This window comes from Bubalus kerabau, chromosome 4 (genome assembly GCF_029407905.1).
Source record: "Bubalus kerabau isolate K-KA32 ecotype Philippines breed swamp buffalo chromosome 4, PCC_UOA_SB_1v2, whole genome shotgun sequence".
NCBI classification, from domain to species: domain Eukaryota; kingdom Metazoa; phylum Chordata; class Mammalia; order Artiodactyla; family Bovidae; genus Bubalus; species Bubalus kerabau.
The window spans coordinates 106,047,662-106,075,375 of NC_073627.1; the positions used below are offsets into that span (position 1 = coordinate 106,047,662).

General features: G+C 39.8%; 1 protein-coding gene across 1 annotated transcript in view; it reads left to right on the plus strand.

Annotated features, from left to right (window-relative positions):
- LOC129650940 (zinc finger protein GLIS3-like) overlaps positions 1 to 27,714 on the plus strand; it is a 138,284-nt gene that overhangs the window by 88,859 nt on the left and 21,711 nt on the right. Inside the window, exon 8 of the mRNA XM_055579707.1 lies at positions 16,795 to 16,967. Within this exon, the coding sequence (XP_055435682.1) occupies positions 16,795 to 16,967 (173 nt within the window). The remainder of the gene's footprint in view (positions 1 to 16,794; positions 16,968 to 27,714) is intronic.

Sequence of the window (27,714 nt, forward strand, 5' to 3'; positions counted from 1 at the left end):
GATGTATCTGATAGGCAATTAAAACATGGATCAGATATGTTAGACTTATCTTAACACTTCTGTGTTCATGGCTAAGTGTAAACAAATGATTAGCCTTCGCCCACAAAACCTGTCAGCAAACCAGTACAAATGATAATCATCTATTAAATTCACAGACTCACCAGTTATCGGACATATTTCCGTAAATTCAGTTGAGCTTATTCATTTTAGGATTTTATTTACCTTCCAGTTGGGTTTTAAATGATATTATTCATTGGCTTTTCATCATCCCGTTTCATTCTGCCTGGCCGAGAATCATCCCCTAGCAGGTAGTGAAGCTAAGAAACCATCCATAGGGGCCTATTCCTCTTTGCCTCATCTTCTTATTGGTGCTTGTAAAGACTCTTTACAAGAATAAAAGAAGAAAGTAATCTGTGTGTTTTCTTTTTTGTACATAGCCTTTAAAAGAATAAATGTAGAAAAAGATTGTAGCCATTAATGGAGTTAAAAACAACAGCCACCCAAACACCAGATTAAGTCCCAGCTCCCACAGCTGCTGATTGTTTGGATGTGTTCCTTAGATGCTCCTGCTGCTTAGCTTGTTTCAGTTTTGTCTTTTACATTTCATTTTTTATTTTATAATTTTTTAAGTTTCATCTTTTGTATGTTGGTAACATATTTAAAAACTCTAAGAATGGCGCAGTGAACACCCATATATACTCTGCACCCATGTTCGCCAGTTGTTAACATTTTCCCACCTTCTCTCTCTTTCCTTTCTGACTTGAGACAGCCTTTGTTTGCTTGCTTGCTTGCCTGTTGTTTCTGAACCAATCTGAGAGATTGTTGGGAATATCAATGAACATTAACCTTAATTACCTTAGGAAAGATCTCCTCAGAAGTACATTTCTCCTACATAATCACAATGTAATTATCACACTCAGGAAATTTAACATTGATAAAGTGTTATTATCTACTATGCAATCAATATTCAAAAATCCTCATATGTGTGAATAAAGTTCTTTATAGATAGAGTTTTTTTTTATGATCTAGGATCTAATAAAGATCATATTTTTCATTTCTTTTCTGTCTTCTCTAATGAATTCTCCTAGCTTTTTAAAAAATTATCATCTTCTTCATCATTATTATTATTGTTTTTTTTTTTCATGACATCAACAGTTTTTTAAGAACTCAGGATATTTATTTTGCAGAATGTTCCACAATTTGAACTTATTTGATTTTTTCCTCCTAAACAGATTTGTTCATATTTGGCAAGAGTAACGCATAGGTGATGGGGTGTTCCTTAGCTCTGTTGAGCCTTAGTGTGCAACTCACAGGGAATTAGGATTAGATGAACCAAAGCAGGTAAAGCACCTAGACTAGTTACATGGCATGAGGATAGGCAACCTTGACATAGCTGAAATGTTCAGGTTTGGAAGCCAGAGGATGTCGTCAAATGATTGCAGTGACTGATAATGTAAATAACCATGGAAGAGTAAATGGAGAGGCAGAGGAGGGTGGTGTACTTTGTATGGCTGGGTGAGTAAAGTGGATATTTTCACTTTTGTGGCTTTGCCTTGCTGCTCTGCTCTCCCCACAGAATGTGTGCCCCATTCCTCTGCCAGCCCAACTAGAAGGAGCAAGGGCATGGAAGGTTATCTCTTCCAATCAGGTTTGAAGATGAGGATGACTTAAAACAGCCCTGAATTATTCACTGTGTTTGCATTAGTATTCAGCATAAAAACACTAAGAGGAAATGTGCTTACCTTCCGCTTTGGGTTTATATATCTTTGCCTCTGTTTGCCTGGGAAATCCCCCAGTAAAAACTTCAGCAGTTTTCCTAACGGAAATAAGTTTATCACACTTTGCGAATTTTAGTGGGAAACTGGCATTTTCCCCCTGCCTTGCGGGCATTGATTCATCATTTATTTAACTTTAACTTGTTAATAAAATGGGCTGAGTCACTGTCATAAGTCAGGAAATGTCCACTGCATCTATCCAGTTAGCATGAGGTCCTTTGATCCTTCCCACCATAAAATAAAGGAAATGCAAGTTTTCTCAATTTGACGAGGTTCCATTTTTATTTTGAAATATTATCTGAATGATACATCGTTTCAGTGATTTAAGCCAAATCACACCACATCACCTAATGTTGACTTAAAATTATTATGGGAAGTGGTGTTTTACTATGTCATGTTGATTGAGCCAGTGGTGCTTTATGGCAGTGGCTTCCCATAAGAGGAACCCAGTGTCTTGGGAAATGTTAATTTACTGAGTTTCAAAGTATGTCTGTTAGACTAGAGAAAATAAACATTGATGGAAATCTTTTTTTTTTTTTTTGAGATGGAGAAATCTCCCAGTCCCAAGAATAAGTCAGCTAGACTTGTGTCACTGACCTTGTCTAAGAGCATGTTGGCTGCCTCTCTTCATTCCAAAGAAGGCCACAAACATGGTGTGCTTTGTAGTACAAGTGACAGACTTAGGGGACTTGTGGATTTACCAGAGTAGAGTGACATGTAAAGGGCTTCCTATGAGTCCCACCTCTGAGCCAGAGAAGACGAAAAGCAAGGAAAGGACGTGCTCTTCCCTGAAGAGAATACATTCTAGTACAGAAATCAACATCAAAGAATGTTAGGGACAGTTGTTTTTGAGAACATAATCTAAATACCTTAACCAAATAAGAAATGTCAGTTTCTGGAGTCTATATGAAGTATTGGGAAGACTTACTATTTTCTATTCATATCAGCTGTAATATTGCTAGAGTTCTAGGTACTTTGATGTATGTGCAGTCTTTCTGTGCCTTTGAGTAACCAGGGCTGGTCTTCATAGACAGCATTTTCTAATTCACCATTGGGAACCTTTTGTGTCTTTCCTGGATGCCAATGGGTTAAAAATAGCAATTGTTTTCTATGTAATATCTTTGCAATTATGTAAAGTTCTTTAACTCTTGTCAAATCAACCTGCTCATTGACTTAGTTTGGTTATTTCTTCATCTTAATTCAGGATCTTTCTCTGTCTAAAGAGACAGAAAGGATATTCCCTCAATATCTTATCATCCTTGACTAAATGTTATCAGCCCTGAGCTTGGCTTAATACTCAACTTGCCTCTTGCAGCTCCCCAGTTAAATCACTGGGTCCTTATTATCTATCTTGTTTGTTTTCCATTTCCCAGATGTCTATTTGTTAACTAGATTATTAGTTCTCTGAGGGCAGGAACCTAAAGTTTCCTTGTAACCTCCAGGTTTCTTATGCTTCTCTTCACAGTGGTAGATCCTAAGGAGTGTTTAACAAGCAAAAAGGACCAGTGAGGGGAAGGCCTCAGAAACAGGATTCATTACCAACTCCTGTTTCTAGCCTGGAGGAGTTTCTAGAAAGGATTACTCCCCTTGATTCATTGGTCTGAAGGGTGGTGACCTCAGTTCTCAAAGGTCCTACATCTTGTCTAACCTGCATACTTCTATACAGTACATAGTTGTTCTAATACAAATGTTCATGCATACACATGTTGCTGGGAGTCTCTTGCCATTGCTAAGGTTCCATTTGCTTTCCTGTGGTCTTTAATACTAGATGCTCAATACTAACTATTCTCACATATTTACATCTGTAGCATCTAAACAGCTCAAACTAGGCCTGCTTTGCTGTATTGCTCTTCCCAGAACTTCCTGAGTAAGCAGGAACATGGATATCTTCACCTACTCACCTTTTCCATAGACATATATACACATTCTCTCTCTACACTTAATCTTTTCTCTCTCATTTTAATCTTCTAGTATGTGTGCTGCTGCTGCTGCTAAGTCACTTCAGTTGTGTCTGACTCTGTGTGACCCCACAGACGGAAGCCCACCAGGCTCCCCCGTCCCTGGGATTCTCCAGGCAAGAACACTGGAGTGGGTTGCCATTTCCTTCTCCAATGCATGAAAGTGAAAACTGAAAGTGGAGTCGCTCAGTTGTGTCCAACTCTTAGTGACCCCATGGACTACAGCCCACCAGACTTCTCTGTCCATGGGATTTTCCAGGCAAGAGTATTGGAATGGGGTGCATGCAATAATGACTAAATCATAAGCATCATATAAAATATTAAAGTTTATCAAAATCAATCCTAGCATTGAGGTTTGTTCATTTATTGAGTCAGCCAGCTGGTGTTTGGGCACCAATGCAATATACTAGACACTGAGGATATGTGATGAAGGAGACTGATGGGAGTCCTGCAGTCTTTAAGCACTCAGTCCTGTGAGAGCTAACCAGGTCAATTGGTGATCATAATTTAGAATGTTAGGAAAGGTTGCTACAGGAGATGGTAGAGGCACCTAACCAAAATTGGGGAGGCAGAAATAGAAGAAGAAATGTTTCCTTGAAATCTGAAGGTCTATAGGACCATATGTGTATATATATATGATGTATGACATTGCCTGACATATATATATATATGTATATATATATGTGTGTATATATATGTATATATTTTATAAACTAAGAGGAGTGAGAGCAGGCAAGAGTGGAGCTTTATAAATAAATGTTGGAAGAGCCTCATGAACTGCTATAAGGAGTTTGGGCTTTATCTAGAGAACAGGCTTTGTGTATTTGGCTAAGACAGGTACCCTGGTGACTCTGGTATACATTTCAAAGGCCTCCATATCCTATTATACATTGAGCAAGAGTTCAAAACATATTCTAGGCCCAGCAAAAGAAGAAAATTTTAAGAGTGATTGAACGATTTGATAGGATGCTCACCTAATGCCAGGTCATGAGCATCATTCTTTGGGTTTCAGCCCTTTCTATTCAGAAGACAGTTATCCACATTTAGCTTTCCATTAAGGGGTCAATTTCTTTCTAGAAAAGAGACTTACACAGATATTCAAGATTAAGAGAGGTGAGGTCCAAAGTCCCCCCCCTCCACAGGTCTACTTGAGAATTGAATGTAATGAAAGTTGTTCTGATGTTGATGCTGTAGACACAAAGAGGAAGAAAATTCCAATATCCTGGACTTGATAATGGAGATTACAGCATTGGATCTTAGACTGGAAAGGCTTGAGGTCCTTTTTTCTGTTTTGTTTTCCTTAAATCTGTGGGAAACTTCTGGTACTTCTTGATGGAATATTCCAGGGCGGAACAGCCCACTGGTCTTAAAACTTCTTAAATATTGATCATGACCACAGCCATGCTTCATCTTCTGTGGAAAATATCAGTTGGGTTATAGGCCTTTGGAATGAGCTTTCTTCTCACAGTGATAGTCACTTTACTGTTAATAATAGCTTCTTATAAATATGCCACCCAGATTCATTCCCAGTAAGTCACCCATACGAGGAAATTGGTGATACTTGTTACTTTCCTCTTACCTACCCAGTGATTCTGAATGGATCCTTTGGAAGAAAAGTAGAACAACAAAGGCATTGCTGAGCTAGCTTCCCTAGTCCTCTCTAATCTATCTCTAATTTAAACATCTGTGTTGACTGCCAAACTTTTATGAGCCTAATTTAGCTCTACCTTCAGATACATTTTAAGTCTAATAAACTCTATTCCTCCAAACCTACTTCACCGCTATCCCCTTCTATCTCAAGTACAACAGCCCCCTAACTGTTTTTCCAACATCCAGTCTTGCCTACCCACAACCTTCCACCTTCACCCAACACACACATGGTCTTGGCTCCACACCACAACAAGAGCTGCCCTTAAAGGGTAGATTGAATCACTGAGGGTTTCCTACTGGCATCTGTGTTCCCACCATCCTTGGAATAAAGTCCAAGCTCCTTTTTCCAGTGTGAAGGGCAGCAGTAATCCTGAACAGATGACTGATGCTTTCCCATCTCCACATTCTTCTCCGTGTGACTTCATGGCAAAGCAGGAGATGCTGATGTGAGCTTTTGTGTGTTACTCCACCAAACACATAGCTTGATTTGCGGTTCAAATATTCATTCACATCAGACTGTTTTCCATGGATTTTAAATTTTGAAATGCACTATTTCCCTGTTTTCAAATTAATTATAAACACACACCACAAACTATCTATTAGAAAGTCTATAAAGGGAATTATAATTTTTAAGTGCCAGTGGGGTTTTTTCACCTCTGAATGCCAAATCAGCCATCTTTGTTTTGTTCCTGCATTCCAAACAGATCCACTTCACGTGAAGCCCGAGATGGTGTTTTTTTAGTCCCCTTGGATTTTCAGTCAGGAAAGTGAGTCATGACAGTAACAAAGAAGGCTTGAGGTAAAATAGAATTCTTTTTCTTGAGATCTCTACTTGAGTGCATTAGCATGAAGGAGCATGGAGTTCGCTAAGCCATTAGAGTATTCAGATGTATGCAGTGTGTTCTTTTCATATGCTTTCTCTGAAAGAGCGAGTTATATAGAGCCAGAATTCCTAAAGTGGAATCCCACAAGCCATTCTAGCCCAAGTCAAGATATCCACATTACAAAGTACCTCTTCTCTGATATAGAAAAGGCTGGAAAGGAAAGCCTCTGCTCAGTGTTTTAACAGTGTGATCTGGAAATCAACGTCATCTTTTCCCCTCTCAGGTGGAAACAGTTGGAGAAATTGGCTGCTGAGAAACTGTGTATGTTTTTGTAGGTGAAGGACTGTTTGTTCATTAGTGGTGAGGGGTCTTACTGAGGACAAGAGAAACCAAGAGACGAAGTTCTTTGGGTTAGTCTTTTTTGGTTAGTCTTTGGGTTAGCCTCCTTTTCTGAGAAATAGTCTTTAGTTGCTTTTCTGTTTAGTTGCAAGGAGAAAAACTTTTCTCTGTTTTAATCGTCTTCCTCAGAGTAAATGGCTGAAATTGTTCTCTTGAATAAGATATTCTCCCCTCAGAAACACAAGCTGGTTTCTGGACAAATATTCAGCTGGCCATTCACACCAGTTCAACAAAGTTATCTACCTGGACACAAGAATTGACACTAAGTTGGGAACCATGTCTATGGAACCAGTAGTCTCAACAGAGTATTTCTTCAACAGCAACAGCCAACATTTATTATCATTGCATTGTACTGGATGAAGTGCTGGAAATGCAAAATGATAGCATTTTGGGGATTTAATGTTCTTTCCATCTATAAGAACCAAGAACCTGTCTCTGCACATGCTAAGTTGCTTCAGTAGTGTCTAAATTTTGCAACCCTATGGACCATAGCCTGCCAGTCTCCTCTGTCCATGGGATTCTCTAGGCAAGAATATTGGAGTGGATTGCCATGACCTCCTCCAAGGAATCTTCCTGACCCATGGATTGAACTTGCGTCTCTTACATCTCCATTGGCAGGTGGGTTCTTTACCACTAGTGCCACTTGGAAAGCCCTAACCTTTCTCTAGAGATCAAATTGCCAACATCCGCTGGATCATTGAAAAAGCTAGAGAGTTCCAGAAAAGCATCTATTTCTGCTTTATTGACGAGCCAAAGCCTTTGACTGTGTGGATCACAAGAAACTGTGGAAAATTCTGAAAGAGATGGGAATACCAGACTACCTGACCTGCCTCTTGAGAAACCTGTATGCAGGTCAGGAAGCAACAGTTAGAACTGGGCATGGAACAACAGACTGGTTCCAAATAGGAAAAGGAGTACGTCAAGGCTGTATATTGTCACCCTGCTTATTTAACTTCTATGCAGAGTACATCATGAGAAACGCTGGGCTGGAAGAAGCACAATCTGGAATCAAGATTGCTGGGAGAAATATCAATAACCTCAGATATGCAGATGACACCACCCTTATGGCAGAAAGTGAAGAGGAAGTAAAAAGCCTCTTGATGAAAGTGAAAGAGGAGAGTGAAAAAATTGGCTTAAAGCTCAACATTCAGAAAACGAAGATCATGGCATCCGGTCCCATCACTTCATGGCAAATGGATGGGGAAACAGTGGAAACAATGGCTGACTTTATTTTTTTGGGCTCCAAAATCACTGCAGATGGTGACTGCAGCCATGAAATTAAAAGATGCTTACTCCTTGGAAGGAAAGTTATGACCAACCTAGACAGCATATTAAAAAGCAGAGACATTACTTTGCCAACAAAAGTCCATTTAGTCAAGGCTATGGTTTTTCCAGTGGTCATGTATGGATGTTAGAGTTGGACTATAAAGAAGACTGAGTGCTGAAGAATTGATGCTTTTGAACTGTGGTGTTGGAGAAGACTCTTGAGAGTCCCTTGGACTGCAAGGAGCTCCAACCAGTCCATCCTAAAGGAGATCAGTCCTGGGTGTTCATTGGAAGGACTGATGCTGAAGCTGCAACTCCAATACTTAGGCCACTCATGCGAAGAGCTGACTCATTTGAAAAGACCCTGATGCTGGGAAAGATTGAGGGTAGGAGGAAAAGGGGATGACAGAGGATGAGATGGCTGGATGGCATCACCAACTTGATGGACATGAGTTTGCGTCAACTCCAGGAGTTGGTGATGGACAGGGAAGCCTGGCATGCTGCGGTTCATGGGGTCGCAGAAAGTTGGACACGACTGAGTGACTGAACTGAACTGAACTGAACCTTTCTCTAACTGTGAATTTTTGTATATATTATGTTTCTTTTAATTCATTTCTATAGCCAATTATTGAGTCTCACTACAAGAGAAGGTATTAAAAATTCATTTGTGGTTACTACAGTAGTAACCTGACATCTTCAGATGAAGGGAAAAAAGCGCATATAAACCGCACATGTTATTACTGACCACAAACAACCACCCAGCTAGTTTCTTTTCAAATTTATGGATTATATTGACTTCGGAGATCTCATTTAGCAGTGGCTTTCAAAGGCACCCAGCTGTACTTGGCAAGAGTACTACATTGGATGTCAGTTCTAAAAGTCCTGATGTTGTCAAGAGACTTGTGTTTGTAGTTTGAGACCATGAGGAAGGCCCGGAAGAAGCCATTTTTTAATCTACCTATACCTTGCTTTCTCCTGTTTGGACAAAAATAACACTTTTCCTCTCATTTCTCATCTGGCATTCTCACTACTCTCTCTTCTGAATGTTTTTCTCTCATCCAGTGCATTCTGTTGCAAGGCAGACTGAACTGTGTGCCTGACACTCGGCTGAACAAGAGAAAGCCTTCCCTTAGCCACAGGACCATGAGTTAATCCCCTTGTTTTGACCTCCTCAGAGCTGCCCAAGGGATGACATCATTACAGAACTTTTTTCCACAGCAGTATTTTTGACATGAAATGTCTAAGACCACTCTGGATAAATGTTCTTCTGGTTGGCACCTTTTTGTAAAGAGGATTTGGCAGAATCAGACTTTTCTTTCCTTTTTCCCCTTCACATCAGATTCTGAAATAAGACAAACAACCGAGTCACAGCCAATTCTGCAGTCAAGATATTCCAAAAAGCCTGGCTCTTGGTTAAATGCGTCCTGCATAATTCATTTCTGTAACATAGCCTGGATGTCCGTTCCCCCTCGCTTTGCATTTCCACAGGGGAGTAATAGTGTGATGCCATAGACCCTGCGGCACTGTGCATGAGAAAAAATACTCTTCTCTGCCTTGGCATTGAATACTTTGTTTTCTTGACTTATAACTTACTCCATAAACCCAAGTGGAGAAGCATTCCTCCAGAACACTCCATCCTTTATATTTCCCACAAATAGTCATTATAATATATATGTGGCCTCTTTAAAAAGCCTCAATGATCATTTCACCTATAGCCAACTTCACAGCCCTCATGTTGTCATGCTTTGTGGAGACTCAGGCAGTTATTTTTTAGCCTTAAACTCATCCAACTTGATAAATTATTTGCAGTTAATATTGACCCAGACTCTTGTAAGGAAAAAAACACTAAGCCCTTCCAGGGGATGGATTCAGCTCTTTGAGTAGTTTGGAACCGAGTCCTCAGATGAACATACAGCTCTTGGCCTGCTTTGGTCCTGCCCAGATGGACAATGTTGCAATTACCCACACTTCCCCAAGGCCGTTTCTTCATTTCTGAAAACTAGTCTTGATTGTCTCAGAAGCAGAATTCAATTTGCAGTTCCCCCAGTAACGTGCTGTGATTCATTCGAGGACAAATCTGGATTGAACTGAGTCCAAGTGTCTCTTTTGTGAGACAGAAGGGAAGTATAAGTAGATACTATAGTCACCCAGATGAGTCAGCCAGGAATTCATGAAGTGATTCATAAATTGTTATAAAGACCACTAAAGTCTACTAAAATGGAGCGCTGTCTGGCTATACAAAGTGGGGTATTATCATTGAGGGGGGGCGGTTTAGATGTTAAATCAGATGTGAAATCCTTAAAACTGTGCTTTTCTTTTTAGGTTTTGAAAAGGATTCCTTTTTTTCCCCTTCTGCAGTCAGCCAAATGCTAAAGCCATTTTTCATTGATTAGTTTTCACAGATGAATTTTAAAACCACTACAGATGATACCCCACAATTCTTTGGGGGAATAAAGAATACCTCCCCAAATCTACCATAGACCAGTTTCTATTCATTATTTCTACTCCCTGGCAGCAAATCAATAATATTTTTCATGTGAATACAATGAAACTAGCTGTTCTGATGCATTCTTCCTTCTTTGGGAGGTCTATAACCCTCATGGAAGAAAGAAGGTGGGGAGGGGGTGAACTATCCAAGCACATATTAATCTAGTTGATCATGTAAACACCTCTTTTCAAAGTGTTAACCCCCAAAGCAGTGCTAAAACACACAGCCCCACATCACTTGCCAGCACTGATTGCATATACAATACAAATGAGGAAAAGTGAGGCATGTTTATGACATGTGCTTGGTTTGAAACACAGCCTATTAATAAAATTTGTTTGAAGAAACACAATTGTTAATTGATACATAGAAATATCTTGGATTTATACATAAGGGAGAGTGTAACTGAAAGGAGCTATCCAGTTGGAAAGATTAAAGGTATAAGCCTGGCTTGGGCACAAAGAACTCCATTTTAGAACCTAGCGAACTGGGAAACACATAGCGAACTGGGAAACACATAGTCAGATTTCTTAAAGGCAGTAGCTTGCTGATGCCCACCCCCCACCCATCCTCATCACCTGGCGGTGAGGAACAAAACCTCAGAGGCCCACAGGAGTCCTCGCCCACACTACCTCGTCTCTCTGCTTTGCTTTGCATCTCTGTTAGAAAATATCTTACCTTATTGGAATAAAGTGGTATCTGGAGAACTAACTGCGTGACTTTGGCAGACCATTTCATGTCTCTGGGCCAGATACAATGGTGCACCAATGTCCTTCACCTCAAATATTCTATGGGTGTATGGATTTGTGGGCTCAGAATAACTTGTTGGAAAAGCTGGAAAACCACAACTAAGTGCTCGTAGAACTAGAAAATTAACCAGATGAGTAAATGCCTCACTTTCTTGAGCCTCTTTCCATATTGAAATAGTCAAGGGAGAAAAGAGTCCTAAGTTTTTGGGGGTTTTTTTTTTTTTTTTTTTTTTTGGAGCTTAATAGATATTCTAACACAATGCTATTGTGTTAGACAACGCTTAAGCATTGGGTATATTTTAAATCAGAGATAGCTTAAATGTACCCTCTGTTCAGAGAAGTCATTCCATAAACATGTATTGATCATCAAAAATGTATCAAACATTCATTGTTTAAAGGACTTTGATACCTAATGTAAAATTGTTCATAGTTACCCTCCCATCCCTCACCTTCCATTTTTGTTTTTCTCTGTACTACTCCTTTCTTCTAGCTCAATACACAGTTTGTGGATTTAAATGTGTTCATTGCCTGTCTCCTCTCACCACAGTAGAGCTTCCATAAACTCAGTGTCGTTTGTTACTGTATCTCTAGTGCACCTTCCCTGATAGCTCAGTTGGTAAGGAATCCACCTGCAATGCAGGAGACCCCAGTTCAATTCCTGGGTTGGGAAGATCCGCTGGAGAAGGGATAGGCTACCCACTCCAGTATTCTTGCGCTTCCCTTTGGCTCAGCTGGTGAAGAATCCACCTGCACTGTGGGAGACCTGGGTTCAATCCCTGGGTTGGGAAGATCCCTGGAGAAGAGAAAGGCTATCCACTCCAGTATTCTGGCCTAGGGAATTCTATGGACTATGTAGTTCATGGGGTCGCAAAGAGTCGGACCCAGCTGTATGAATTTCACTCACTCAGTGCACCCGAAGAACTTAGTTGGTGCTCAATAAATACCTCATGAATGAATGAATAAATATGTTATCTCAGATTTTATGACCCCCCAGCAAGAGTTGAGAGTATTTTTCACTTGAAATTGAGGCTGAGAGAAGTCAGGGAATTTATTCAAGACTAGCTAGCTATTATAGTAAGGGGTAGAACCACACTCCAAGCCCAGAGGATCTGACTTCTCGTCCATCTGTCTTCTATGACATCCATCTGCTTTTTCTGCCATTTGCAATTTCTCTGCACATGAATTTCACCAGTTCTACATGTTTCAGTTGGGGCCTATTGTTCTATGAAACAATCTAAGATTAAGTACTGCATGTACAGGAGAGCTCTTTACTTCTGGCTCACCTTACTGCAAAGTGGGGAAGCTCAGTGTGAACAGAGAGGGGGAGCAGGCTGCAGAAGGGAAGGAGCATAACCAAGTACATATCCCCAAATAATCAGACAATTTCCAAGGTGTATAGATAAATATTTGCAGAAACCTTTCTAAGGTTTTTTTTTTTCCTCCCCCAAACCATTGAAACATGGCTCATGCTAAGGTTATATAAACTCCTCCACTAAATGAGTGGAAATAGTTGACTCAGTTCTCTGGATTGCTATTGTGTGATCTGCTTCTGATAAGCAGTGATTTTTTTTTTTTTAATTCTAGTCTGTTGTGTGATTTTTATGTAGCAATTTTCTATTGTTTAAAAGAAGTATAAAAGTCAAAGAAGAGATTGGTAAGCTATGTCAAATGAAATCTGTGAAATGTCAACTGCAGATCAGCAACTGGGGGACAGAGCTGGACCTAGAAAGACATCAGACATTCTGTCTTCTGGCTCTGGGAAACTGCTGTCACTCAGAATGAATGAGAGTGATGATATCTTGTCTTGACATGATGGGGGAATGAAATGTTCCATGGGAGGAAAATTATAAACCTCTGCAATTTATACTCAGCATTAAAATTCTATATTTTATCATCAAAAAAATTAATTCACCTCCTTTGGAGTTAAAAAGAAATCTTTCTCCTTTGGGAAGAATATTCAGATCATATTCATTTGACATGTGTGTGCATGTGTTAAAAAGACTAGGTTGGAAAATAGGTGAAGACACTAAGAAAGTGGGGTTTCGAGGCCGCCCCACCCTACCTTCAGTAACAATTACAACATTGTGTATTTTGCTTAGTGAGTTTCTGTTTAAGTATGCATGTTTTTTATTTGTTTGCTTGCTTTTGAAGTAAATGGCTTCAAACTACTCAAGTTTCTTGAGGTTTTTTTTTTTTTTTTTTTTTTGCCTTTTAAATAACATTCCTGGCATCTCTCTTGCTGTAAGTTAGGGATTGCTTTTGGTTGCGCCCAGGGCCTTGCTTTGCACCGTAGAGCTTTCTCTTCTGCTTCTCTCCTGCCCTCTCATATCTGATTCTTATTTGCCATTTTTATTTCTGTGAGCTAGTTAACAAGTAAGCAAGTTTATAAAAACTAAGTTTAAGTTAATAGATTGTAAGATTTTTCAATAAAATACTATGGAGTGTTTTTTAGGCAATAACAAAATTGATTCTGTGTACTAGAAAGTCTGTCATATTTATGCAGTCATTTCTTACAGTGGACTTTTTAGTGCTAAATTCTTATTTATTTCTTTGTTCCTAACAGTTGTCTGGATTATCACGATCACATCTTGCTGCTTTTCATTTCTCCTCTGTGTATGTAAAAGTTAGAATTTCTGTACCAATACTTTTCTTTTAAAAGCAAAGACTACTTTAGGTGTGCATTTATTTCATTTAGAATGGTATATATTTAAATTTTTATTAATGCTTTACACAGAGTATCATACTAGATTTTGAAATTATATTAACTCTGTGCCATATAATCTTATTTATTTTAATAACATGGAGTATAACCCAGCCTGACGTAGCAAAAAGCAAAGTGTAAGGTCAGCTGAGGGCTTAGTATTATTTTATTCCCCCCAGGTTTCTGAGATAGACTATGCTAAAATCTTGTGTATGTACTTTCACATTTTTTTTTCTTTGTTCAACATTACTTTTATAGTAAGTAATATGTGGTAGCCAAGAGAGCATGGCTGAGTGTGAAACTTGTATGACTGAGTAGATAAGAATGATTTGTTATTAGCATGTAAGTATATACTTTCTGGATAGATGTATAGATTTATAATTTATATATAGATATATAATCTAAATATAAATACAGTAACATTCCAGATGACTCCTAATATGCTCAAATGAACTCTGTTCTTTTAGTTTGTTGTCTATGCTACTTTTTTATAACTAGTAATCGTAATTCATGCTAGTCACATCATCGCAAATTACAAAAATATAGTTTTATATTGCTGACAGTCTTTGCCTCCTTCCCCTTACACATTGTCTACTCTTTATTAATCAAACTTTTATTTATGAGTTAGATTTATTGTGTTGTGGAGGAGGGAGTTGTGAAATAAAATTATTCTCCTCCATTAAGCTATTGGTACTAAGATTCCACTTCTAAATATTGTAACCTGCCCCATCTATAAATCTCTGCCCTGTCAGTCCTTAACAGGCAGAAGTACCAGGAGAGGAGACTGAAAAGCCACCAAGAGCGTGTTGCATCTTTTATTCCCAAACAAAGAAATACAATTAAGAAGCTAAAGAATCTTGCTTCTTTCCCCCCACCACCCCCTGCCAAAAACAAATTTGAGATGCCAAAGATGGCTACTTAGCAATGATGTAGGTTTCCTTCTAATTCAAATCCACCCCTTTCTCTCCCTCCCTAGCGATCTTCTGCTCACAGGATTCTGGTGTTGGTGGTGTGAACTCCTTCTAGCCCCAAAGTCTGTGGTCTCACAATTCCTCTTTTCTCTCCACAGCTTGTGGGCAGCCTGTGAGAAACACTGAGGACATGTTCCCCAAGAAAATAGCCTCTATATGGGGAATCTTGGCATGCAAGTTTTTAATAGAAGTTATGGGGACAGTGTCAGGGTTAGCTTGCTCTTTTTTTTTTTTTTTTTTAGAGCAATGGGCCACTCAGCACTCTTTTCAGACTAATTCGAGTTAAGATGATGTGCTTGGAGAATATATATTTATCTGGCACAGAACACTGAATTTGGATAAGGAAATGGTAACCCACTCCAGTATTCTTGCCTGGAGAATCCCATGGACGGAGAAGCCTGGTAGGCTACAGTCCACGGGGTCACAAAGAGTCGGACACAACTAAGCAACTTCAACTTCACCTTCACACTGAGTTGCTGTTCTCTTCCAGCAGAGGGAAGGTGCATGTTCTTGATTAATTAGGCATCTAAACCCAGCAAGTTTCTTTAGGCAGCCTCTGACTTCTCTTCTCCATAACTATTCCAAATCCTCCCTTCTTGGTTCCTATGTCATCTTCCTGCATTGTCTCATCAGACCTCAAGAAGGGGAATGCAGAGAGAAATGGGATTTCATCCCATGGTTTCTTACTGCAGCAATACAAATGTAGAAGCTCTACCTTGTTAACTACTGTGGTTCGAAACGTCCTCCCTTTGATTCATCAACGGCCCTACACAAAAAGCCCAGGAAAATTAAGTGACCTGTTTCTATGAAATAAGTGGTGGATACATATGGCGACATCTACACGTTGTCATAAAACAAAGCCTGCCTTTCTACACAGAAACAGCCTGTTGAAGTTTTTCAACCTCCTGAGTTTTTGGAGGACAACCAAATACTTCACTGCTAACACAGTTTCCCTGCTCATTATCGTGATGCTTCCTTTCACTGCACTGACAGAGTCCCTGCTCCTTTCTCTATCACACTTGCGCCAGCCACCTACTGAACTGGCAAATCACGTGTTGGTTTTTTTCTTGCAGGGGGAGGGGGCGTTGGAAAAGGAAAGTTAACTTTATTTTAATGCCAGCAACTATGAGAGAGAACAGACACTTGTCCAAAGGCTGACTCCCCTCTCTCCCTGACAATTTTAATAGTCTGTGGTCATTGCTCAACTTTAACATTGTTCACACAAGTACACTTCAAGGAAACTTCGATGTTAGAAAGTATAAGGTGTCATTTTAAACCTAGTGAGTCAGATCCTGCCATTTCCCTTACAATTAGAAGATCAATGGATAGTTATCCTTTTATATCTCAGGTTAGTTGATAATATCACTTTATTTAAACTTATGTTCTGCCTCAGAAACTACCAGTAATCTTACTGAGATGGGCATGTCTGATGGCAAAAATGTCCCAAATCATGTTCCTGTTGGCAATGTTTGCCAAACACAGAACCTACACAGATATCTGAGTTCTGGATTTCAAACCACACTTGACCTTTGAGGTGTAAGTTAATTTATATTTGACAAAAGAAAATATATTATCTAAAGAGAATAGGACTGAAGAGGCTTTAATAAAGTCATAAACAAAATGTTTATGAGCTAAGTGTAAATGAATCAGAAGTATATGAGTCAAATTTCCCCTAAAATGCAAACGGGTCTAAAAATTAGTGGAAAGGGGGTCTGACAAAAGATGTGTTTTGAATTTCACCAAGCCCAGAGTATTTGAAATGCATTTTAAGAAGCTTGACAAACTCAGACTGTGACTGGATTTTCCCTTTGTTGATCTCTTTTATTCCCTAAATATCTCAATTGAGAATTCAGTGGTTGAAAAATGGGAGAGAAAAGTCTTAAGGTTTTTTTTAAAAGGCTTTTTGTCACGCTCTTATACAGTCAGAATAGGGAATTAGAATTTGGCTTTGAAGACTTTGTCTTTGCTCCTGCTATTTTGCATCTCTCATGTTTCCTTTTATAATTGTTTTCTCAGGTTTGCACCTTCTGCTCCATCTCCTCACCACATTAGCCCCCGGAGAGTTCCAGCTCCTTCTTCAATAATGCAGAGAACACAGCCTCCCCATACCCAGCAGCCCTCAGGATCACACCTGAAGTCTTATCAGCCAGAAACAAGCTCTTTTCAACCAAATGGAATCCATGTCCATGGTAAGCAAGTAACTGTCAGTCTCTTGAGTTTTGAAAAGTGATTCTGTGCTGTTGCTTTTAATTAAGTGTCTTAGTTACCTGTTGTAGATTTCAGTTGTCCTGTTATATACCACCAGGCTTTGGCTTTCATGACTTTCCTCTAAAATTTCACACTTTATCAGCATGAAATCTTGTAGCATCTTCCTGGCTTTGGCCCTAAGATGGTATGACTTAGGATACCCACAAGTGGTCAGCCCAAGGTAATGATGCATTCATTGACCCAGGGCTTTTAACACCTTGTGGACAGGTCCTAACAACAGCATCTTGTTTCTTAGACAATAAACGGTGTAAAAGGCAACAGCAAGGGTTCTTTTGCCCGTGCCTGCCTCTCCTCTCAGAGGTCTTTGCCCCCATTCCCATATGCCCAGATCCTCTCCATCCTTCAGGACCCAGATGAAATGGCACTTCTCTCTGAAGCCTTTCCTGATCTCCTTGCTGGACATAATCTCTCTTGGCTCTAAACTGGCTGCATATCAGCTGTACTTCCAATACGACATATGCTTTCTCTCACTTGTAGTTTACTTCTCTGTGAATAAAACTTGTCTTCATTGGTAATGTGTAAACTTCTTTCTAAAGTCAGAATTTTCTGTCCCATTGGTCTTCCTTTTTGAGAATTTAGCACAGTTCTTCACACATTGTAAAGATACATAAGTACTGGATGGATTCATGGAAGAAGAGGGAAGGAGGCAAGAGAAGTCGTGATTGTTTTCAAAATGTGTTTAACCTAGAACATGCATGGAGAACTAAGTTTAGCTTAATTTCTTTCTTTACTTGAGCCAATTTTGCTGACTCAGGCAGATATCTTAGTGAACATCCATAGAAAGCTGAGTTGTTAAATCATACAGACTCAAAATATACATAGCCTTTTCCCTGGTGGCTCAGACGGTAAAGCATCTGCCTGCAATGCGGGAGACCCAGGTTCAATTCCTGGGTCGGGAAGATCCCCTGGAGAAGGAAATGGCAATCCACTCCAGCACTCTTGCCTGGAAAATCTCTTGGACGGAGGAACCTGATAGGCTACAGTCCATGGGGTCGCAAAGAGTCGGACACGACTGAGCGACTTCACTTTACTTCCTAGGGACAGATACACATTCTGTTTAAGCAGAAGTGATACTGTATATTTACACTGAGAGTTTTAGCACCTGAGAAACATGATTCAGTTCTCCTCTATCTGTCTCATGCTGATTCCTGAGTTTGCTTTCTATGAGTTATTACTTGTAATTAATGGGTGATATCCTCCCCAAATCTAAATCAGTATTCCAGCTGTGTATGGAAAAGTGTGAATAACCTCCCAGGTGGGCAGAACAAAGCAGCACTATGGAGCTCAGGGTGGATAAGAAAGCCATCGCCTCTCCCCTCTACCTGATAGCAGTAATCACATGAACCCCCTATCCTCAACAAAACTTGGGCCTGTGGTATTATTTTTTACCTTCTTCTGTCAGTACATTTCTTCTCAAGCTTTAGTTATGTGTTTACTCAACCAAGAAATATTCCTTGAGTGCCTACTATGTGTAAAGAAATGAATGTGTGAAAAAGACAAACAGAACACTCTGCTTTCCGAGGGGGGTTCCCAACCCTGACAAGGAGCTCTTCTAATGTGGGGGAGATCCAGGTGCTCTGAAGCCACCCTCATCTGTGGGCGGAAGGCAAACAACAGAAGTTCTGGCTTTGTAGAATACAGAATAGGTCATTGATTCTAAGACACGCAGTTTTTACCTTCATATTTTAACACTGCTAAAATCTGAATATATCTCAGTCAGTGGCATCGTGTAATTGGCAGTGATTTTTCTTTCTGGTGCTGTATAGAATAATGGAGCATTTCACAATCAGTGGTGTCATAGTTCCAATGAAATGCAATATCACACACTTAGATTACAACTGTGAAGCATATTTTAAAATTTCAAAAATTAACCTACTTGTAGAAAAAAAATGGAAGGAAATTCTCCAAAACATTAACAGTTTTTTTTTTTTTAAATCGTGGTGGTAGGATAATAGGTAGTTTCCTGTCTTTTTTTTTTTTTTTTTTCTTTTTTCCTGCTTTCTAAAGAAATTCTAAAAAAGATTTTGGAATTAGACCAATTGGAATACAAATACCAATCTACTCAGCTGTGTGACTGGACAAATTATTGAGCTTGAATTCTCTTTCATTAAACGAAGGCAGTCTTACCTATCTTCTCTCATCCATTGTTATGAGATTTCAACAAGGAAAGCACTTGGTACAGTGTAGGGGCTTAATTAATTAATGTTCTTCCTTCTACTCCCTTTTCTTTATCAGACTATTTGAGAATAGGAATAATATTTGTAGCCTTAGGGTAAGCATAATACTTGATCCAGAGTAGACATTTAGTAAGTATTTACTTAAAAAGGGATTGACACTCTCTCATTCACCAAACAAATAATGAAACAAGATACAAATAATGGATTTACCCTCTCATTTTGTCCTGCCTCTTAGCAAAAGACTCTTCTGCCATATTTCTCATTTTTAGTTGAATAATGAATTTTCACAAGTTAAGTCGAAACTTGAAATTGTGGGTTTTTTTTTTCTTTTCACCTTGTTAAAAATTCCCATGACTAATAAAAACTACTAATAGTGTTACAAATCCTCCCTAGTTGGTCCCCAACAAAGGTCCTTCCGCCCAGTGTTGTTCGAGTCGATAGAACAAGACTGAGTTCATTTCAGAAGCAAAGGAAAGCTTCATTCTTGGATAAAAGAATGGAGAGGCCCCAACTCCTGCTCTATAGCCTGGGCTCTCCCAGAAAGGCCATAAACTGGGCTCCTTTATAGGATTCTTTCCTACAGAAGGGTGGGAGGAGTTCTTGCAGGTCCGGTGCAGCATTTTTGCAAATGGCGTGCCGTCCTCATCTTGAATTGCAGTGTCGTACTCAATGCTTCTGCACAGTGCATGCCAAGCTGAAGTGTCTGGCACAGCAGTTCTGCACTGGGAGCTCTAATCCAACATGTTAAGTGCAAGGCAAGTGAAACTAAACACAGAAGAAGAGATTATACCTTATCTTCTTACCTAGGTTGTGTCCTATCTTTCCTGGGAACCCCAGTGGACTTTGCCAATGACAATAGCAGCTCTAAAATAAACACATACGACAAGCCTTTCTGGAAGAGATCAAGATATAGTTACGCACACTGGGAGATCATGGCTCTTGCGGGAAGGTGGTCAAGTGGCTGCAGTGAAGAACTAGGAAAGGAAGTATTCATGCATTAGCTTCTGGACCTCTGCTAGGATTTAAGAGTAGGGACTCACATGTGTACCTACTTCCTCTGCCAAGCTTTTTTTTTTTTTCTGAAAATATTTTTCTAACACTTTCTTGGCATGACCATTTCTTATCAACTACTCCTTAGGATAAGGGCCAAATTGATCTAATATTTTTCAAGTGGGTGATTCAGTGCTAGGGGTGAGGGGAGCAGAGCTCCTCTAAATGAGTTGCTGTTACTGGCTATGCCTTTCAGCTTTGGTTGCACTAGTTTGCTTGATGGTATTGTATAGGATCTTGGTAAGAAGGAACTTCCTCCCTGATAAAACTGGATTTTTAAAGCCCCGAGCAGTGTCAGGGTTGCTAACATGATAGCTGCAGTGAATATTTGTTCTTTCTTTCAAGAAGTTCATGGCCTTAATGAACATTGTCACCCCTATCTTCTCTGTGCTCCCTGTGGTAGGTAGAGGTCAGAGAAAAATACCATCACTGCATTTTTAGATATGGGAACTGAGACATGGAAGAGTATTAAATGTCTAGGCATTGCTGCCTTGGCAAAGTACATGGGCATCATTAATAAGAAATCCACATTTCCAAGCCACTTTCTTAGTCTAAGTCAAAAGCACATCGAAATAAATATGATTTGTGTATACATCCATGAAATATACACTTGTATGTAAATGTTGTTGCATTACATAGAGCCATGAAAGGTTATTATTCAGAGGGGCTTTGGTCTAATAGATGAAGAAAATGTGGTCCATTGAGTTTTATTCATGCCATACTAGTTGATAAGAGCTTAGATGTTGTGTGCTCTATGTATATATTTATTAAGAGGTATTTTGTAAAAGGCATACTGTTAAAAGGTTAATAGCACTGCATTTTCAAATTCCCTTAACTAGTGGATGACCCAGGACCAGAACTCAGTTTTGTTGATTCTGCATCTACTTCATCCATTCATATTGTCTTCATTAGTAAGGTGGATAAGGTATCATGTCTTTTAATATTTGAATGCTGATAGCATTTACAGGTCTCTGTTTGGATGGCATCTCCAAGGTAACTTCCTAATACATTTTAGTCTTTTATTTAAGATGTAAACATAAGGACAACTCTTTCCAATCATGTAAGCTTATTCCTCAGTCTTTTCTTTCTCTTTAGAACTATTCCCTTGCCCAGGCAAGCTTCAGCATTTTGCCTGGATTAGTTGCCTGAGAGTTGATATTTGTACATTGTATTATGGTACTAATGGATAATTTCTTTTTAAATGTCCTATTCACTCCAGGCTGTTAGAATGCCATGGGAATTCCTAGAACAGTATTTTAACAACCTTCCTCCTTCTGGCCCCATCAAGGAGAGGCCAAGTTCAAGTCAACAAGTGTTTATTGATCATCCACTTTTGCCAGGCAAACATGAATGTTATTTAATCAGTGCAATGTGATACATGCAATATCAGAAGGTATCAGAGGCTCCCAGTTTATTCAGAGGAAAACATCAGAGAAAGGATTCTGGTGGTGACCTTGAATAGGGATTTGAAGATGAATAGATCTTTGGGTAAGCCAAGTGGGAAGCAATATTCCAGGCAAGGGGAAGCAGGATACACAGGCAGGAACACAAATGGCAGCATGGTGTACGCCTAGAGAGACGAGCCTGAGGCAGTTTGTGTGTGACTGGAATATACAGCTCAGCTGTGGAATATAGGGAGAGGACCTGAGGAGCCAGCAAGGCCAGCTTATAAAGGAATATGGGGCCACACTAAGTGTTATGCTACTGAGTAAAGAAGCCAGTGTGTTATTTAGGAAACTCAACTAGGGCATTGTGTAGAGAATGGAATGGGTGGGGTAGGAACATGACAAGCTAACCCTAGGGATTAGATTGCACTGTTCTGGTGGAGAACACCAGAACAACAGTGACTTACGTAAGCAGTCTAGTTCACCCTCCGGGTGAACTGCTAAATAGGGAAATGATGTCAGAATAATGTGGAACGCTGTGTGTTCACATACAATCTTTCCTAGGCAAGAGTAGCTGAGATGCAAGGAGGAAATGAAGAAGCCCTCAGCCTATCTGATGCACAGGCAGGATCCCTTTCTTTACTCTTTTAATAAAATTTGAAAGGTGCACCATCCCAAAGCTGTCTCCCCAGAAAGGTACACACCAGGCCTGCCCAGCCTTCAGCTGATGACAGATCACAATTCTTCCAAAGTACTGGTTCTGTCACCTGCTATCTCAGTTCCTGCAAGCTGTCGCTTCAAGTCAACATTTTTGTGCATTTTTAATAACCACCATAGAGCCTCTAGCCACAATGAACTGGCTGCCCAGATCTTCTCTTATCATTTTCTTATTCCTGCAATTAGTAGGTTTCACAGATTTCGAGTGGTCTGTCCAATCCTAGTTTTCCCAGAGAGCCTGTTATTTGTAATACATGTTGGTACAAAGACCTTCTCATGACTTGTTTATCATGTTAGCAGCCTGCCTAGTGTACTCTTTCTCATGTGACAAGACATCTGAAAGTAACAGCACAGGGAGGAGAAGCAACGCAATGGAGCCACCCGTGTGCCAGCCTCCTCCAGCTTTCTGTTTTGCTGTCTTTAACAGTGACTGCCATCCTCCACTGTGACCTCCATATTGGTCACAATATGGATGCTGTTGTTCTCCATTCGTTTCTTGTCTCAGTTTCAGGCACAAATAAGGGGAAAGAGTGAAGGACAGGTGCACCCCAGACTTAAAGCCATGGTCATCCTCACATGCAAGGGAGTCTGGGAAGACAGATATTTTACTGCATTGCCACGCTTGACAAAGTTGAGGTTCTGTGGATAATGTTTATTGGATAGACAGACTGCAAAATGTGCCAAAAATTCTCTGGAACCATCTTCTTTTTTTAGTTGACGAATAACTGCTTAACAATGCTGTGTTGACTTTTGCCGTACAATAATGCGAGTCAGTCACAGTTATACATATGTGTGTGCTAAGTCATTTCAATTGTGTCTGATTCTTTTGCAACCCCATGGACTGTAGCCTGCCAGGCTCCTTTGTCCATGGGATTCTCCAGACAAGAATACTGGAGTGGGTTGCCAGACCCTCCTCCAGGGGATCTTCCCAAGCCAGGGACTGAACCCTTGTCTCCTGCAACTATATATACAGCTCAGGCTTCCCCAGTATCTCAGCTGGTAGAGAATCCACCTGCAATGCAGGAGACCCCAATTTGTTTCCTGGCTTGGGAAGATACCCTGGAAAAGGGATAGGCCACCCACTATGGTATTCTTGGGCTTCTTTGGTGGCTGAAATGGTGAAGAATTTGCCTGCAATGCGGGAGACCTGGGTTCAATCCCTGGCTTGGGAAGATCCCCTGGAAAAGGGATAAGCCACCCACTATAGTAATCTTGGGCTTCTTTGGTGGCTCAAACAGTAAAGAATTTTCCTGCAGTGCGGGAGACGTGGGTTTGATCCCTGGGTTGGGAAGATCCCCTGGAGGAGGGCATGGCAACCCATTCCAGTATTCTTGCTTGGAGAATCTTTATGGACAGAGAAGGCTGGTGGGCTTCAGTCCGGGAGGTTCCAAAGAGCCGGACATGACTAAGTGACTAAACACAGCACAGCACAGCATGTACATCTCCCCTCCCCAGTAAGCCTCCCTCCCTGCTCTAGAACAAATCTAATGTGTAAAATGGAACAATTTCACAGATTAATTCACATTGATTGCATCTTGGAAATCAGGGGTAGAGACTAGAGGCCTCTTCTGAGGCCTCTGCCTTGTTTTCTGCCCCTCTTCCTTATTCCTTAGGTTTCTATACTTTCCACTAGTTGCTGTCATTTCACCCCTTTGGAGTTGCCAGTTTCGAACACAAAGATTTTCATCTTCCATGATCCAGTCATTAGATTTCATTAGGGAATAACCATGAAGCTATCTCCCCAGCCTGAGCTGTTTGATATCAGGGTGGCAGCAGGGAGAAGCAGGAGCTGCCTCTGGTGGTCCCATAGCTGTCTTCTCATGATTTAAAGTGTGCCCTGCCTTCAGACCCCAAAGAAGCAAGCCAGTCAGCTCCCAGACACTAGTGGCATTTCTGCACCTCACAGTGGAAAACAAAACATTTCCAGACACCAGCAGGCCTCCAAGAACAAAACTTGTTGTCATTGGCTTATCCTACCAAACAGACCAACCATCTTTCAAACTGAGGAAACCTCAGAGCATTGATACTTAAATGAAATGGAGTGGCAGGTACAAACTGAACTTCTTCCTCTGTGCTGGCTGTTTACTTAACAATGATTGTGCAATGGTACTTTCCGGAAGAGTCCTATGGGTTACGGCTATGACTGATCTCATTTCTGGAGGTTTATAGTGTTAAATGTTTAAAGCTTATTTTTTTAAGGCAAATTGTAGAGACAATAAACATACTTCCCTCCCACAGGAAATTTAGTCACATCTGCATATATGAGATTGTGAAATAACAAAGCAGTAAGTCTAGAAATTGTATTGCTTAGAACTCAAGCATCTGTCACAATTTCCCCTTGAAATCTCAGGAAGACAAATAAGACTGATAAATCAACGTGTAAAAGTCCTCATTGAGAAAGCTGTGACATATTCACAAGGAGAATGAGCCAGTGAGTGTACTACATGTTATTCTGATCAACAGCAGTCATAATCAGAAATAATTTTTGGCATCAGCCATGTTATTAATGCTTATATCGTACTAGGGATTGATGATTAAATCCAGGGAAATTCTTAATTGCTCTTATATACTTAATTACTACAAAATTATCCCAAGAGCAATTTTACATAGCTACTACTTGATAAATTCTGACAGTGTGCTAATTCTATAAAACAAAAGTTAAAATTAAGTGTTTATGAGTACAGTCAGAATTTCAGCATATTGGGTTTTATGACAGGTGTGTAAAACGGTCGTCTTAATCAGAGGAGCCATTTGATTGATTATGGAAAACTAAACTATGAATAATCTACATATTTAATTAAGCATGTGCACATACAAGCACACACACTCATAGATTAAACTCCTATATAAATAAGGATAATAGAGGACTGAATCAAGTAATCATCACTAAATTCTAAGTTTCCTGAAGACAGGAATTGTATCTCCTCACAATGCTTGGCACGTGGTAATACTTAATAAGGTTATTGAATAAATATGAATTAGTAAAAAGGGGAGGAGTAAGAGAGAAATTTTGCCCAGGATTTCTTAAACTGGTTGTTGGAGCAAGCCATTGGCAAAATTGTGACTTGGAATCAAATTTTCAAGGCCCTTCTTTTCTCTGGGCACTTCCTGTTATTTTCTGTCTGTCTCTTTAGATATCCAGTGCTTACCAACTGCCTGAGACTTCTCCCTAGAGAAAATAGAATGATCTAATGATTCACTTATGCATTAAGGGAAATTTAATGCAGTGCTCTTTCTCATGAGTATTTTGCACATTTGGTACTGAGTGTCAAGCAGTGAAATTCTGAGCAGTGGCAGCCCTGTGGAAGAGAGATTTTGAAGCATCCACAGGGCCCTTAGGGGCAAGTCCCTTGTTTTAAAAAGCACTTTTCAGTTTTCAAAGCATTCCTATCCTCTAGCTTACATACCCCAAATTTGGTCATATTATCTCAGAAGAGGAGATTTACAGAAGGGGAAATTGTGACTTGCCCAAGGTAATATAGGAAGAGAAACAGTGAACTTTAGAAAAAGCTGTAAGAGTCTGTAGAAAAAGTTTCTGGAGTCAGGCAGATCTGAATTGGAATCTATGAGCAAGTCATATAATGTCCTGAATCTAATTTTCCTATTTTATTTTTATTGAGATAGATTTGGTATACAATATTGTGTTTTTCTCCTGCAGAGAAGCTCTATACAGTCAGCAAAAACAAGACCAAGAGCTGACTGTATCTCAGATCATGAACTCCTTATTGCCAAATTCATACTTAAATTTAAGGAAGTAGGGAAAACCACTAGGCCATTCAGGTATGACCTAAATCAAATCCCTTATGATTATACAGTGGAAGTGACAAATAGATTCAAGGGATTAGATCTGATAGAGTGCCTGAAGAACTATGGACAGAGGTTCATGACGTTGTACAGGAGGCAGTGATCAAAACCATCCCCAAGAAAAAGAAATGCAAAAAGGCAAAATGGTTGTCTGAGGAGGCCATACAAATAGCTGAGAAAAGAAGAGAAATGAAAGGCAAAGAGGAAAAGGAAAGACATACCCATATGAATGCAAAGTTCCAGACAATAGCAAGGAGACATAAAAAAGCCATCCTAAGTGAACAATGCAAAGAAATAGAGGAAAACAATAGAATGGGAAAGACTAGAGTTCTCTTCAGAAAATTAAGAGATAGCAAGGAAACATTTCTTGCAAAGATAGGCACAATAAAGGACAGAAATGGTATGGACCTAACAGAAGCAGAAAATAAGAAGAGGTGGCAAGAATAACAGAAGAACTATACAAAAAATATCTTTATAACCCAGACAACCTAGATGGTGTAGTCACTCATCTAAAGCCAGACTTCCTGAAGTATGAAGTCAAATGGGCATCACTACGAACAAAGCTAATGGAGTTGATGGAATTCCAGTTGAGCTATTTCAAATCCTGAAAGATGATGCTGTGAAAGTGCGGCACTCAATATGCCAGCAAATTTGGAAAACTCAGCAGTGGCTACAGGACTGGAAAAGATCAGTTTTCATTCCAATCCCAACAAAGGCAATGCCAAAGAATGTTCAAACTGCCACACAATTGCACTCATCTCACACGCTAGCAAAATAATGCTCAAAATTCTCCAAGCCAGGCTTCAATAGTACATGAACAGAGAACTTCCAGATGTTCAAGCTGGATTTAGAAAAGGCAGAAGAACCAGAAATCAAATTGCCAACATCCATTGGATCATAGAAAAAGAAAGAGAATTCCAGAAAAACATCTACTTTTGCTTTATTGACTATGCCAAAGGTTTTGCCTCTGTGGATCGCAGCAAACTGTGGAAAATTCTTAAAGAGATTAGAATACCAGACCACCTTACCTGCCTCTTGAGAAACCTGTCTGCAGGTAAAGAAGCAACAGTTAGAACCAGACATGGAAGAATGGACTGGTTTGAAATTGGGAAAGGAGTATGTCAAGCATGTATATTGTCACCCTGCTTATTTAACTTACATGCAGAGTATATCATGCAAAATGATGGACTGGATACAGCACAAGCAGGAATCAGGATTGCAAGAGAAATATCAATAACCTCAGATACAAATGACATCACTCTTATGGCAGAAAGTGAAGAGGAACTAAAGAGCCTCTTGAAGAAGGTGAAAGAGGAGAGTGAAAAAGCTGGCTTAAAACTCACCATTCAGAAAACTAAGATCATGGCATCTGGTCCCATTACTTCATGGCTATAGATGGGGAAACAATGGAAACAGTGACAGACTTTATTTTCTTGGGCTCCAAAATCACTGCAGATGGTGACTGCAGCCATGAAATTAAAAGACGCTTGCTTCTTGGAAGAAAAGCTATGACCAACCTAGACAGTATATTAAAA